Here is a 16,694-nt window from a genome sequence, read left to right as displayed (position 1 = left end):
CTGGGACTTCAGGAAGATTCAGTGGATTTGGTCCTGTTTTGTGAACTCTGTCCTGGGGCCACAGAAATAGAGAAAATAATTTCACTATGACCGGAGCTCTCAGCATGAGAAACTGAGCATTGGTGCTGTTCATCGGTCGTTTAAGATGGAATAATGAATAAGAAGAATAATATTGGGAGCTCCGGTCATAGTGAAATTATTTTCTCTATTTCTGTGGACTTTTTCAAAGACTGTGTAAACCGGTCTTATACTGTGAGTAGCTCCTTAAGGGGCAAACTGTGCACCATGAACAACTGTGTTTCTGTCCTGGGGCGATGGCCTGAGTGCCCACAGAAAGGGCTCTGAGTGCCACCTCTGGCACCCGTGCCATAGGTTCGCCACCACTGATATATAGGCTCCAGGACAAGCTACATGACACACGTAGGACCATCAATTACAGTGAAGGGGGCTTTTTGAGGAAGAGAGAGACTTCAATGTTAAAATCTCCACCTCCTTGACTTCATACAACCAATTTACATCTCACTTCAAAGTTGATTTTCTGGATGATACCACCACACTGGGTCATGAAAGAAAATACAATCTGGAGGGTGTTTAGCTACTTGACAACATACCGGTAGCAGTTTATTAGGTCAATGTCTGATGACCGGTTCCCTTCAAGGACATGAGATCAAAGTAGGATCAGCCTGTAGTGTGTTTTTCCACTTTAATTTTGTGGGTTACTCCAAATCCAGGCCTCCACTGGTTAATAAATTTGATTTCCATTGATTATTTTTTTGGCAATTTTGTTGTCAGCACATTAAACTCTGTACAGAAAAGACTGGTCTTTAGCAACCTGCTGGATTGTGCAATAAAAGGTAGAAGTGAGACAAAGAAGAAGAGGAATCCTCCCCTCTCTGCTTGTGTAAGGGACGGCAGCCATGACGATGACACTGCCCAACTATGAGTCTATTAAAAGAAACTTTGTACAGAACAAAGTATTCAATAAGAATATTTTATTTGTTCAGATCTAGAAAGGTTTGAGTGTTCCCTTTATTTGTTCGAGCAGTGTATATTGTATATATACACAGATGAAGGGATCCACTAGAAAAAGTTCTCACATCGTGGGAATTTAGTGACATCTAGTGGTAGACATCAAGTCCATCATGTTACGCCACATGTAAATGTAATAATATTTAAGAACTTTAAACAAACAATCAGAAATCTCAGGGTCTTGATAATCTGATCTTTGCTGACATCACCGTAATTACAATGGATATCACTTCAAATCAGATGGATGATGCTTTCTTAAATAAGAATGTGTGTACAAAATTGTATTGCAGAAGTTGTCCAGGGTAATTTTTTTTCATTATAGGTCCCGGGTGATATAAAAATAATAAAGAACTTATACTTACCACGATCCTTGCCTCTGGACCTGTGCCTCAGATCCCTATTGGTATATAGACTCAGCAATGATGTTATATGAATGGCATGCTACCACTACAGCATGTGCCCGCTGTTCATGTGATGTCACCGCAGAGCCTATGGATACCATCAATGTGCTATGTGTAAGGTAACATCCACACAAATATCTAGACCCAAGGTTTCCCACGAGAACGCCCCTCATGGTATCACATTTCTTCTCTGCCAAGGCCCCAGAGTGAGTCTGTCCTAGGCCACAATGAGATATATATATTAATTACGCATACAGATCTGTGATTGCTGTGGCCAGCTAGGATGCCTGCCTCTCATTGTCCTGCAAACTTCAGTGCAGTACAAATGCAATACAAGCAGAAGGGCATTGAACAGCTTATTGAGGCGTCACTGGAAGTGAGGGTCGCTAAGAGGATGATTTTGTATTACGTTTAGAAACGCAAAGCACATGGACAAGTCTCGGCCCGATCGCATATACGCTTCCATTGAAACGTATGTGAAAGGTAACAAACAACAAGGCCCACATTCAATAAAAACAGTGCACTATGTGTGGTGTGGTGTGCAGAGGGCGCCACATTCAGGATTTCTGGCGCACGTTCTTCATGAATTTGGCACCAGATGCACTGCTCCGACAAAGTGTGCCACTTTTTTTGGTGCACTTTTAACGTCGATGTGCAACACACTTCTGTCGGAATTTGCATTATAAATGTGGCGCACTGTCCAAATGAGCACAGGAACACCCATTTCAGTGCAGTATAGTGCAGCTACGACACAAATGTGTCTCGAGCACTTCTTAAATACATGTGCACAAATGTGGCTGTATACTACCTGGGGGCTGGCTGGCTGTATACTACCTGGGGGCTGGCTGGCTGGCTGTATACTACCTGGGGGCTGGCTGTATACTACCTGGGGGCTGGCTGGCTGTATACTACCTGGGGGCTGGCTGGCTGTATACTACCTGGGGGCTGGCTGGCTGGCTGTATACTACCTGGGGGCTGGCTGGCTGGCTGTATACTACCTGGGGGCTGGCTGGCTGGCTGTATACTACCTGGGGGCTGGCTGGCTGGCTGTATACTACCTGGGGGCTGGCTGGCTGGCTGTATACTACCTGGGGGCTGGCTGGCTGGCTGTATACTACCTGGGGGCTGGCTGGCTGGCTGTATACTACCTGGGGGCTGGCTGGCTGTATACTACCTGGGGGCTGGCTGGCTGGCTGTATACTACCTGGGGGCTGGCTGGCTGGCTGTATACTACCTGGGGGCTGGCTGTGACCAATGCATTTCCCACCCTTGGCTTATACTCGAGTAAATCGTTTTTCTCAGTTTTTGGTGGTAAAATTAGGAGTCTCGGCTTATACTCGGGTCAGCTTACACTCAAGTATATACGGTATGTTGCTAAGCGGCTGAGCAGTGTAGTGGCATCATCCAGAAAATCTACTTTGAATTGAGATGTGAATTGCTTGTATAAAGTCAAGGAGGCGTACACTCACCGGCCACTTTATTAGGTACACCTGTCCAACTGCTCGTGAACACTTAATTTATAATTGGCCAATCACATGGCGGCAACTCAGTGCATTTAGGCATGTAGACATGGTCAAGACAATCTCCTGCAGTTCAAACCGAGCATCAGTATGGGGAAGAAAGGTGATTTGAGTGCCTTTGAACGTGGCATGGTTGTTGGTGCCAGAAGGGCTGGTCTGAGTATTTCAGAAACTGCTGATCTACTGGGATTTTCACGCACAACCATCTCCAGGGTTTACAGAGAATGGTCGGAAAAAGAAAAAGCATCCAGTGAACGGCAGTTCTGTGGGCGGAAATGGCTTGTTGATGCCAGAGGTCAGAGGAGAATGGGCAGACTGGTTCGAGCTGATAGAAAGGCAACAGTGACTTAAATTGCCACCCGTTACAACCAAGGTAGGCAGAAGAGCATCTCTGAACGCATAGTACGTCGAACTTTGCGGCAGATGGGCTACAGCAGCAGAAGACCACACCGGGTGCCACTCCTTTCAGCTAAGAACAGGAAACTGAGGCTACAATTTGCACAAGCTCATCGAAATTGGGCAGTAGAAGATTGGAAAAACGTTGCCTGGTCTGATGAGTCTCGATTTCTGCTGCAACATTCGGATGGTAGGGTCAGAATTTGGCATCAACAACATGAAAGCATGGATCCATCCTGCCTTGTATCAACGGTTCAGGCTGGTGGTGGTGGTGTCATGGTGTGGGGAATATTTTCTTGGCACTCTTTGGGCCCCTTGGTACCAATTGAGCATCGTTGCAACGCCACAGCCTACTGAGTATTGTTGCTGACCATGTCCATCCCTTTATGACCACAATGTACCCAACATCTGATGGCTACTTTCAGCAGGATAATGTCATAAAGCTGGAATCATCTCAGACTGGTTTCTTGAACATGACAATGAGTTCACTGTACTCAAATGGCCTCCACAGTCACCAGATCTCAATCCAATAGAGCATCTTTGGGATGTGGTGGAACGGGAGATTCGCATCATGGATGTGCAGCCGACAAATCTGCGGCAACTGTGTGATGCCATCATGTCAATATGGACCAAAATCTCTGAGGAATGCTTCCAGCACCTTATTGAATCTATGCCACGAAGAATTGAGGCAGTTCTGAAGGCAAAAGGGGGTCCAACCCGTTACTAGCATGGTGTACCTAATAAAGTGGCCGGTGAGTGTAGATTTTAATACTGAAATCAAGCTCTTTCTTCCTCACTGTAATTGATGGTCCTGAATTCAGAGACCTCACTAACCAAATCTCCTGAAGTCCAATTAATGATTTAAATCAGAGGAGGAGAGGTTCAGAGCTCCCCCCACCTTGACTTCAGTACTAAACTCTCCTCCTCCTTGACTTCATACAACCAATTTACCTCTTACTTCAAAGTTAATTTTCAAGATGATGTAACCACACTGGACCATGAAAGAAACAAAAACTAGAAGGTGTTACACTGCCTGACAAGATTGTATTATTGGTTTATCAGGCCAATTGCTAATGACCTGGCTTAAGTTTTACAACACAAATGAAAGTAGATCTAAAGGCGACCTGTCATGGTGCTCCAATTGCAGACAGCATAATCAACAGTAGTGACATGTGCCATAGCAACAACAGAGTACATGGCTTCTGTGCAGGTTCGCAGAAAAGGAATAGTCCTGTGGATGCAATGCACATACTACTTTAATATTTGCTGAACAATTTGATCTTATAAATAAAAAACCCTGGAGCCTACAAAAACAAGATATGTAATATTTTAACGGAAACATGTACTCTGAGCTGATCAGAGTTTGAGATGAGGCACGCTGAGAGGCCCTTAACTTCGGTTCTATAGTACTTTTTTGTGTCATATTAAAGATAAGAATCTCATCAGACTTTGGTACTCAACAGAACCAGAGATACCAGAGAAATAATTAGGAATGTGATCTGTATAAAAAAAAAATCCAATTATGGCCTTTTTTGAACTTCCTGTTTCACTTGAGCCGGTGACACACGTGGCGTTTTTGGTGCGTTCTTCAAAACGCATGTGTTTGTGGTCTGTATTTTAAAATGCATGCGATTACATGCACAAACAGCAGGGAGAACAAGATCACTCCATTTTTACAAATTCCAAGAGACATACATGTATTCGATTAAAGCACATTCCAGTGAAATGCATGTGACTGGTTACCAATCACATGCGTTTGGCTGGAAACGCCGAGACCCACCCCATGCGCTAGCGTTGCGCTTGGACGACCAATTTACATCTCAATTCAATGTTGATTTTCTGGATGACGTCACCACACTGGGCCATGAAAGAAACAATTACTAGAAGGTGCTACGCCACTTAACAATATACTGGTAGTGGTTTATTCGGTCAATTGTTAACATAAATAAACATCTAATAACATGCAAACAACCAAAGTACGCACTACCAACAACCAAAGTTACTACACATTAGCATGTCTTAGACTGGAGAAGTAAAGGACAGAACAGAATGTGCCCCACTACAGAGTATGTGCTAGAGCGGTTATATTTTATCCAGAAGGTTCTGTCCCTATTCCTTGCTCAATGAAGCAGAACATCTGCACCTCAGTGCTTCCAAATATTAAACAGATCTAAGGAGACTATATGTACTCAAAGACTGCTGTGTGCGCACATAAACAGGGAGATAATATGTTTATCTAGGACAAGTGCCCTCTATGTTTGCATTGATGGCCATGACCTGTCACAATTCCACATGCTAATAATCCCCAAATGGGACGAATGTCAGCTCACTGGAGATCTAATAACGTTCAGCCATACAGTGGACATTGTTGTATGTACCAGGTCCCTTGTGTCCAAGTTCACGGTTGACCTTGCTCTTGGATGTAGGCGAGAGTGCACCTGTATATTCTTGTATGTGTGTCAGTCGCTGTCCCCCTGCGTAGGAGGGGGCTTGGTGCTTTGGGTGGGGAGTCGCTGGCCAGGAATAGCTCTCTTCTGCTTCAGCACAGCTTGTTTGTGTGTAACTTCTGCTTTCTGTCTGACTCAATTATGACACCAGTGCAGCAGCAGACACGGCGTCAGCTCTTACAACAACCACCAAAGGTTCTTCTCACACAATCTTTCAGCACAGGGGCTCTATAACCTGGGTCCAACTTTCTATAAAGGGTCATCGTAAATACATACATTAGTATATGTTTTATGCCACAAAAATATTATGCATAAAAGCACCTGTGAGACATCAGTGCAAGCATTTACATATCTATATGTTCTCAGGCAGCAGCAGCAGTAGTAACAGGGTCCAGTAACCTTCTCCTACCCACTAAATTAGAAATGATGGGTCATTCTCGTGTCAATCTGGCATTATCTGGTTATAGAACTATAGAATACAATCAACTTAGTCCATTTGGTCTATAGATGGGATTTAATAACCCTGACCCCTTTAATACATAGCTGGATAGAACATAACCTATATCATTTCTAAATGTTCCTAAAACTTCCCATGGAAGTACTATAAATATGCAATAAGAAATAAATGATCTTCTATATTTCATCATTTAAATGTTGAAACTAGAATATACAGCAGATTCCAGACATCTTTCTTATTATTTCTGGAATTGCATTTACAAGTGGTCCCCTACTTAAGGACACCTGACTTACAGACAACTCATAGTTACAGACAGACCCCTCTCGCCTCTGGTGAAGCTTTCTGAATGCTTTACTATAGTCCCAGATTGCAATAATCAGCTGTAATGTGTCTGTAATGAAGCTTTATTGATAATCCTTGGTCCCATTACAGCAAAAAATTCTTAGACTCCAATTGTCACTGGGGCCAAAATTTTTTTTGTCTGGATCTACAATCATAAAATATACAGTTTCGACTTACATACAAATTCAACTTAAGAACAAAGCTCCGGACCCTATCTTGTACGTAACCCGGGGACAGCCTGTACTCAGAACAATCAATTCCTGGTTTTTTTTACAAAAATTCTGTGCAAACTGTGGGGAAAAATTAGCTCTAACTGCAATATAATGACATGATGGTGCACAATGTGAACTGCATGTGATTTTTGCCAGGTAATCTTGGTGCCTGTAATCTAACAAGCCATGCCTTTTCTACCTTGACGTATCCAGTCTCAGCTTAGTCTCCTTCTCTGAATGTCTCTGGGCAATCCCCACATCAGACAGCTATGCTTCCTCAATTTGTGTTACCAGGAAGTTACTCACGCCCAAATGTGCACTGAATAAAAGAACTAACATTTGACATTACTAAACATCATAGCCAACAACAAGGTACAGACGTGGACACTTGAAGAAATGTATTGTTACTGAATCAGAATGTGACGATTACACAATGCGCATTGCATCCTTTTATATCACTTGCCAAACCTTAGGAATTTGTAGGCGCCAGACTTCTAAACAAAGTGCTCGGAATCAAAAAGTTGTTTCCTAGAAAACATCTTAAATCCTAGTTTGCTGCTGGACTACAGTACATTAGAGGGCAACAAAGTGAAACCATCTTTTACAGTAAGGACTGTGCATCCAGCAGCCCTGATATCGGCATATACTGAGTATAGTCCCAACACAATCTGTTATCCACAAGTACAAAAAACAAATCCCCAAGAACTTAGATCATATGAAGAGCACAACTGTAAAGTTAGTGAGCAGCGTAAAGGAAATCTACCATAAAAATCAAGCATGGATAAACCAGGGACACTTACTGATAGATCCAGGCACTGTGACTGTGGTAATCTTATATATGTTATTCATGGCCTACTTCCTCCTGAAAAAAAACTATGCTAATGAGCCTGAAGGGTTCCTGGGGGCATTACCATAGCTCCTCTGTGCTGCAACTGTAGGCTGTTACCTTTTTTAAGGAGCAGTAAATGTGTGCTGAAACATTGTAATGAGATTACATCAAAAAGAGGGAGCAACAGGGGAGAGTTGGGCTGCATTCACACACATGTATGGGGGACGTATATACGGCCGACCTATATGCGGCCAATATAAGTCCCCCATACACTTCTATGGGCTCACGGCACCCTACGGGAGCAGTACGGTGGGGCACCGTACCGCTCCGTAGCCCGGGAAAAGATAGGACATGTCAGATCATTTTCTAGATCAAAATTGTTAGTTTACTTGCGTCCTACTCTATATATGGGTGAGTAGTGTGTCAACCAATACCCGTGGCACTGGTTTTCACAGGCACCAGTAGTACGGGTCAGTAGCTGTAGCTCTGACTCACTAGCCCTTTTTAGCACGGCGGATACAGAAGTGAAGAGGCTGTGTTTACATGTAAGGGGGGGACAGCGAGTACCAGGCTTAGCGCTGATATTCAAGTGTGATTGACAGCTGAAGGCTGGAGTGTTGTGTGCACCGAGTGTGACCTCCCCACAATGTGATAGATAGTGATCTCACATACCAGATTATCTACATCTGTTCAGAGATGTGTAGATAACAGGTGTGCAACATTCAAGGGCTCATAATATTGATAAAAGGCGAGTGTTAGTTAAAAAAGATATACAACAAATGTCTGATACAAGATATTCTTGCTGTCAGTATTGTTAAATGGAAATGTTGCAATATTATAATATAGGTATTTAAATGGAGTTTCCGTAGGAGTGGTGGAATAGCAGCCAGCAAGCAACTCTGCTTACTTCAGTACCTCAAGCGCAACACTATCGTAATGGAGCCGTGCCTTCGCTATTTGCATTTGCATGCGATCAGTAAGTAGCCGTGTGCGTTTCACTGGAAACGCTTATGAGATCGGTCTGAGGCACAACCCCCTGCGCTAGCATTGCGCTTGAAAATGCAGTGCTGGGGGTACATGTTACGGTAACCTGGAGCAGAATTGCCAAGGTGTTTCCTACTATAAATGCAATAAATATGTTGAGCTGGGAAAAAGAAGAAGCAAAATTAATCAAAGGTCATCTGGAATCTGGGGTTGTCCTGTGCACAAGAAATTACATCTATGCTAGCCTTTGGCAACCAGGGCACACAATATAGATTATATTGTTGTTATTATTATTATTATTATTATATATTATTATGAGGACAGGTCTTCCTCACAGTTTTAAAGTACTAATGCATAGAACACTTAACATTTTACCACCTGAGATAGTTGGAAGTCTGACTCCTAGCACTAGGACAGCGAATGGTGTATATGGTGAACATGTTTCAGCTCACTGCATATACAGCCCCCTTTGAAGTCAATGACAGCTAAGCCTGCGCAGCCAGGGCAGTACAGACGGATCTGTCTGCTTTCTATGCAGTTCTATCTACAGGCAGCACGTTATAGAGCATATGCAACCAGGATAACTTGTGGTTTACTCATAATTCTGGGATGAGGAGCGCAGTGGGCAGTCCTTATTAGTGAAGGTCTAAATTAATAAAATAAGAGGCATATTAAATCCTTCTTCACAAAATTGTATAACAACTTCTCCTGCAGTTTGGACCTCATGTACAATCTGTTTAGCATCGCCTGCTCCATAACATGCTGCCTGTGAATTGGATGTATTTGCATGGTGAAAGGTTTGCCATGTTTTAACAGGGCATAACCTGAATAGAAATACTTTTTTTTGCCACCAAAACAACCTTATTAATATAAGCAGAACAGTTTTTAATTTGATGAAAGGCCGGACATGAGAAGTCCTGTTCCATGGATTGATCTGGGGGACTGAACATAATATATGCACAGAGTTCTTGTTTCCCCCATATGTAGCAGAGCCGACAGTACATTGTTGGCTCTGCTGCATATGGGGAAACAAGAATTCCATGCATCATATATCAATTTTATGTTCAGTCCCCCAGCAGAGTTATCAGCCCATGATCACAGGCAAATGTGAATACAGCATAACTTGCCACATGTGAACGTGTAGTTAACCAATACGGTCTTATTTTCAGTTTAAAAAACTTTTAATACTTGCGAGACTGAACAAGTGCATTTGTTTGTCAAGGGATCTTTCTTGTGTCTTCCCCTTTTAGCAGCTCTGGTGTGCACATAGTACCAGCCCTGCGAGGGGTCCGCAGATTAATTCCAGTTCTGTTGCAATCGCAGGAGAGATATTGCACAACAATCATGTTCTGCAAATGTTTCTCACATCTCTATCAACAGAAGCCTCAATTTGTTTCATTCTGTCCCAAATATACAAACATGGTGGCAGCAAAGACCATGTAACAAAACATTGACTTTGTACACGCCAATGACATGAATCACATAGTAAAAATCCAGGCCCAAGGTGGTTTTGCAGTGCACACAAATCTCATAGCTACAATTCCATTAGGTCATAACTAGGATCTACAGTATGATGCTGCTAGACCGGGTCATTAGACAAGTGGTCAGCGCGAGATTATATACAGCCCTAGCAGTGGTTATTTCATATTTCTCCATGTCATATGTACATACACATGACTTGAAACTTTATGTAAATACTACAGAATAAAAAGTCACACAACAGTCTTTATCGAGTTGCTCATGGCTCAAGGACCCTAGTATAACGTTAAAGGGGCACCATCACCAGCTGTTATACTACTAAATATCCAGCACACACAGGTAGGGTATGAAATATCCTTTCTAGAATTCACCTTTTATGTTACAACTCCACTGTTTACTTGCAAAACAATTCTTCTTCAAAGTCAGGTGAAAATCCCTTTTAGAGGCTGGAAGGGGAGTGTCACTGCAGACGCCAAAATCATGGGTTTTATAGCAACTAGAAATATGGTTTTGTGTCATATTAAAGATAAGAATCTCATTTTTATGATTGTTACAGAAACGGAGATATGGCAAGTTAAAGAAAAAGGTGGGAATTGGATCTTTATCTGCAGTTCACATTCACAAATATGAATCACCCTCCAGTTTTTATGGGTATGGACAAAGGCAGCGCTTACACTGTGTTTAGAAACGCAATCTAAGCACCTGTGGTGGGCTTCAGCCTGACCCCAAGTGCGTTTCCATGTGATCGATAAAAACCAGTGTTTTGCATGTACATGATATAAAACACCAGATTCTTGTTGCCGCTTGCATGCGCTTCACTGGGAACGCAGAAGCGATCAGGCCATGCCCCACCCCAGGGCGCATTGCGTTTCTAAGCATCAGATCATTTGCGTATAGAAGTATATGAAATTGAGGAAACTCTAGTCTAGAACGAAGCAGCTGCATGCTGGTTGATAGAGCAGCCAACACTCCTCCTTCATCTTGCGCTGGATCCAGACAACTTAAGGGTACGTACTAGTTGTCTACCACAGTAACTCTTCCACCTGGTAAACGGTTATGTCTCTCCATGCCCCATGCAAGGTTGAGGGAGAGTCCAAGTTCACACCACAAGTAATGGTGCCTGCCTCTACTTTTCTATTACTTATAACTGCAAAAATAACGCTAGCTGCTGAGCAAATTTTGCCATTATAATGGATGAAATCGCCTGGGAAAGCCAAAACTGTAGCAAAAGGCGAATAAACCAAACACATGAAAAACCTGCACTACATCACTGGGGAAATTATTGATGGTGCCTAGGTATTCCACTGCACCAAGCTGCCAATGTACCTAGTTATTAAATCCGCTAGCAAATAAATGTCTGTCAAATAAGGCCTCTCGTCCCCACAAGCGAGTGCAGTCCGTGAGAAACGCTCCATCCCGAATCAATGACACCAATGGCATATTGGTTATCACCAAAAGTATCCATTTATATACTATAAATAGCAAGGGACCCCATTATGCAGCTCAGTCTTATCACATGTTGGAGCAGATGCAAGACAATACTGGGGCAGGAGTCATTGTCTGGCAGTGCTTATGTCACACAACTTCTTATGTGACTGTTGTGAAGTTATAGATCAGTCGTGGTGAACCTATGACACGGGTGCCAGAGGCGGCACTCTGAGCTCTTTCTGTGAGCACCCAGGCCATCGCCCCAGCACATCAGACAGGACTCAAAGAATCTTCTTGCAGTTCCAAGCCACTTAAAAGATGCTGCTTTCAGTCATATTTTGATACTTGCTTAGTTACTAGGGACAGTAGGAAGAGGGGAATGTGGGGCTGAATTATCTTTGGAGGACCTCCTGCTGGCCCCATGATTCTCTGTGTACAGAGGAACACTGGAAAGAAGCTAAAATGATGAAAATTTTCCATCTTTCGATAGTGTTGCTGTCCCCAGGAGGCCAATATGATTGAAAGTTGTTGAAGAACAGGGAGCAATAAGTTACTGCTTTAATTTTTGGTTGGCACCTCGCGATAAATAAGGGGGGTTTGAGTTGCAGTTTGGGCACTCAGCCTCTAAAAGGTTCGCCATCACTGCTATAGATGATTAGTCTGACTCTTGTTCTATGAGGGGATTGAGCAGCGTCCAGACCCTGGTGCCGACCACAATTCTCCAATCTCTACACATACACAATCACTGCTCTCAGTCTCCACTAACGTCATCCTGGCCTAGAGTAAGAATCTTATTGGACAAAAGTTCCTGGTTGTACTCGGCTTCTATTGCATGAAGCACCTGTCAATCTGTCACTCCAGCTCTAACACTGACTGGCAGCTGCCTCATCCAATAAAGGCTTACTACAGCCAGTGTGTAATGTAACCAGTACACAGGGGGCGGGGCTTCTCTGCCTGTCAGCACCAAGTCTATGGAGAGAGATAAGATCTATCTGTCGGTGCCCTTTAACTTGCCGCTATGTCAGGGCCCCTGATGCCTGCACTGCCGGTCACTGTCCTAACGGTGGGAATCTGAATAAGTAGAATTGCGCCTTTACGTACATCTACCACTTCTCTACTCCGCTGCCAGACCTCGGGGATAAGATGGTACAAGTGTCTGCAGGGCACGGAGCTCCGCACACACCTGGGCTATGGCCAGGGACAACACTAATAGCCTGGATGAAAGCCATGTGCTAAAGGGCGCAGATTCTTCGAGTTCCGCAGAAATGGCTCTGTGTGACTTCCCCCATAAAGTTCGTGTGTCACATCCGACCCGGCACAAGCAGCTATGACCCAAATAACCCCATGTGAGCCCCGGATGTGTCCCTGGTACAGTGATGACAGGTGTCACTAGAGCCCCGCCCCCTCAGGCACTCCCCGTTACTCTCCGGGTGAGTCCCGTACACTGTGCCCAGTGCCAGTGCAGTCTATAACCCCCGCCCTGGCGCGGTAGCATTGTGCACCCAGCTCCCGGCTTGTCTCTCGGGGCTCTGAAGCCATGACACCCTGAAGGTCACCCGGTACTGCTAAGGTTACCTGACAAGTACGTGCTGTCCTTAGTAGTGCTGGGAATTTCCAATGAGATCAGTGACTGCCGGGTGCAGCCTCAGCGCCTTGTTTTCTGCTCCTCTTTCGTCCGACTCTCCCGCCCCCTGTCACCGACTCCTGTCAAAACGGAGTTATCTGGATCGCCAGGGGGAGCCCTCGAGTCGCGAGGAGACTGGGGTGGACTTTCCCGTCCTAGAGGATTATGGGAAGTGAAGTTCTGCTCTGTTAAAGACCGCCATCTTTGTGAAGGGCACAATACAACAGCAATCCATACGGCGGCAGGTATTACGGGCCTGAGAGAGCTGCAGGTACAGATCTTATCTCCCCACACTCTATCCCTAGACTTGGTGCTGACAGGGAGAGAAGCCCCGCCCTCGTGATCTGATTGGATACCACAAACTGGAGGCAGCTGCCACTCAGTGATACAGCTCGAGTGACTGGCCCATTACAAGCAGCCAGTAACTCTTGTCCAACCAGAAGTTAGTGGAGATTGAGAGCAGTGATTCTCCATGTTATAATATACCCTGTATATAAGTCAGCACTGGGCACAAGGAGTAGCTGCTCAGTCCATAGACATATGAAGGGAGGAAGAGCTAAAAGGAATCTGTAGCGTCATGTTTACAATCACCAAATTTAGCACAGTCGCTGACATTTTCACCCCGCACTTTCCAAAATCCACTTATTACCCACCATATACAGGAGCCATTGTCTGCTCATGCTGCTGCTGTGGCAGTTGGAAGCTGAGCCGTGAATGGTTGCTGTTCTGCCATAGGTCATTAATATGAGCTCTGAGCTTTTATTGGTTGATTGGTGTGAGGTAACATGAATAGGGATACAGAGATAGGGGGAGATTTATCAGAAATGTCTGATAAAAAACTAATCTGGAAACTAATCTGAGATCAGCTGTAATTTTATAAACAGCTGTGGGAAAATGAAACTTGACAAAGTGACAGTCACTGGAACGAGAGCGTCAGACGGACAGTCACTGGAACGAGAGCGTCAGAGACGGACAGTCACTGGAACGAGAGCGTCAGAGACGGACAGTCACTGGAACGAGAGTGTCAGAGACGGACAGTCGCTCGAATGAGAGTGCCAGAGACGGACAGTCGCTCGAATGAGAGTGCCAGAGACGGACAGTCGCTGGAATGAGAGCGTCAGAAACGAAGAGTCGCTGGAATGAGAGTGTCAAAAAAGTTTATAAAAAAAGGGACGGCAGTGACAGCCTGACACAGTATATATATACATATAAAATTATTTTTTTGTAGCTAAGAGCAGCACCGGGAACTACAGCTAGTTGCTTATATAATATGGGTGTCCTGCGGAATTCTATGTGTGCATCTGCACCAACCTGTGATAAACCAGAAATTACAATCTGCACCATAGGGGCTATTCATAGTCAACAAAGCCACAAGCTAAATGTGGACAAGTTTGATGATAATCAATATTACCACCACTGGTGTTGTCACCCATCTTTTCCAGACAAATTATATTACTCTATCCTGCTTTTAGTCTTATGGCAACCACACATTGTAGTGACATCAGAGCAGAAGAATTTATTTAGGTAAATTGACCATGCAGAGTTTTAGAAAAGCTGTGTGACCAGCATTCTGATGCAGTTTTGGGGATCTCACTTACCATCACTGTTCAAGGAGCACTCCCCCTCCCTCCTGCTCCCCCAGCACTTACCTCCCCCCTCTGCCTAATGTAATCTCATGTCAGCAGAGGATGAAAGTTTCAATACAGAGTGGGTTGCCTACTGTGACAACCTGTGAAGCTACTGCACAGAGGTGCTCTGGTAACAACCCCAGAGCCCTCCTGGTTCAGGAAGGAGGCTATGGATAACAAATAAATTACCAGTCAGTGCATTTGATTCTACAATCACTTTTAGGCTAAACCACCCTGTCAGGAACAAATGACTAAAAAAGCTGAGAGCGGCCAACCCTGTCCCCAGATGAAGCCAAGCCCCTTGGCGAAACATTTATAAATCCAGTGACACGGCCGAGGCGCAGGAAGCAGTCAAATGACCAGTCAGCACTTTGCTCACTCTGCTCATACTAACACAGCATCGGGCAGGCAGCTTTCGAGAGAGCCTCAATAAGCACATGCAATATTGACTACCTGAGGTCACTTACATCCCTTATATACTATTCTCCTAAGATTCATTTTGCAATAGCAGATTTGAATAAGAGGAGGTGCCCTTATTATTGAAAGTAACCCCCCACAGTACTTGTCCCTGTTCACAATGTGAACAAGTACCTACAGTGTGGACTTTAATTTTAGTGAAAAGTAAAAAATTTATTTGGAGAATCCAAATACTCACTGTTAGGATAGGGTACACAAAAGACAGGGGATAGTGTGCCCTGAGCTTGCCCCAACCTCTGTCCCTTCCTATAGCCCCCCCACGCTAAACCGTGGGGCGACTACTTGAAGACTCGGAATATTCTGAGTAAGTGTGGATAAGGGAAAATACAAACAGACTGACAAACATAGAACATAAAAGAATCGTAAACAAGCCGGAGTCACAACTAGAGGGAACGTCAAAAGCAGAATCAGTAAGCAAGAGTCAAAGTCCAAAACTAGCCGAGTTAACAACAATATAGATACAGATACTGAGCAATACAAACTAGCAGCAACCAGGTGGAGAAAGGGATTTTCAAACACTGGCACAGGAGACCAGTGAAGCTGCAATTTATGCAGCCAGAACTCCACCTCCAGAACCTGATAGGTGCTGGACAGCATCTGGGAATTAACCCCTCATGGTGCAGAAACAACCAGGCACCAAGCAGAGGTTCAAAGTCCCAGCAACTCCTAGACAGCGCGAGATCTTAGCAGCCGCTGCCCAGGACGAGAGGTGGAGTTTGCGCGGATACGCGCCGGGGTTCGGAGAACACTGCTGGTACCACCAGAAGAACCAGAAGTCCCAGCAATCTCCCTAGCGAACCTGACACTCACGACCTAATCTTTTGTCCTTTTCCGTGTACCATTCCTTGAATCCTCTGATAAGTACCCCAGTATAGTCTGAGTAAACATTTTAAATATATTAACCCTAAGGTAATAACTGTGGACCATCAGAACTTCAACATTTTCAACCATTATCTTACCTCTGTGAGATGGTATGTGCCTTCAGAATTTTTAGTGGCGGGTGCTCCTTAGCTTTATTCAGATGGAGCCAGGCAACATGAAGCTGGTAGATCAAGCCTGTATTATCCTTCACAACTTTGTTTGGATACACGGTGGTTCATCAGGCGGCGACCGGACATCAGCCAACAGCTTCTATTCACCAGATTGGTCTTCTTTAAAATTCCGGTAGTGAGGAAGATTGTGCAGGACATCAAAATATTACAAAAAACGATTGCCATTTTATTCTCATGGTGCTTCTTCCAGAAGAAGTACCATGAGTACAGGTTTCCTGCAATTTTTTTGATGTCCTGCACAAAAGTAGTGTTGCTCCTACCCCATTCATCTGGGATCATCAGTTCCCTGATCTACTCCAACACCTTATGTTTTCTGAATAAAATATATAATTTAACTTCTATTATCTGCCTTGATTATTCTCCAAACTCAGGACCCAGAGAAGGTGTTG

At 44.2% G+C, this 16,694-nt stretch overlaps 1 protein-coding gene across 5 annotated transcripts in view; it reads right to left on the bottom strand.

The window, feature by feature from the left end:
- The window catches only part of TFEB (transcription factor EB), a 47,125-nt gene extending 33,287 nt beyond the window's left edge, over positions 1-13,838 (bottom strand). For 2 of the 5 annotated variants that reach the window (XM_072137352.1, XM_072137353.1), the window contains exon 1: positions 13,802-13,838. In XM_072137352.1, the coding sequence (XP_071993453.1) occupies positions 13,802-13,828 (27 nt within the window). In that variant the 5' untranslated portion in view covers positions 13,829-13,838. Of the gene's footprint in view, positions 1-7,003; positions 7,023-12,631; positions 12,811-13,099; positions 13,240-13,801 lie in introns of those variants that run through there. The other 3 variants (XM_072137354.1, XM_072137355.1, XM_072137356.1) reach the window with 3 other exon arrangements.
- Positions 13,839-16,694: the final 2,856 nt, after the last annotated feature.

The sequence above is a fragment of the Engystomops pustulosus genome, chromosome 2 (assembly GCF_040894005.1).
Source record: "Engystomops pustulosus chromosome 2, aEngPut4.maternal, whole genome shotgun sequence".
Taxonomy (NCBI): domain Eukaryota; kingdom Metazoa; phylum Chordata; class Amphibia; order Anura; family Leptodactylidae; genus Engystomops; species Engystomops pustulosus.
Note: the sequence above shows the minus strand (reverse complement) of the source record. Positions and strands in the feature narration are given on the sequence as shown.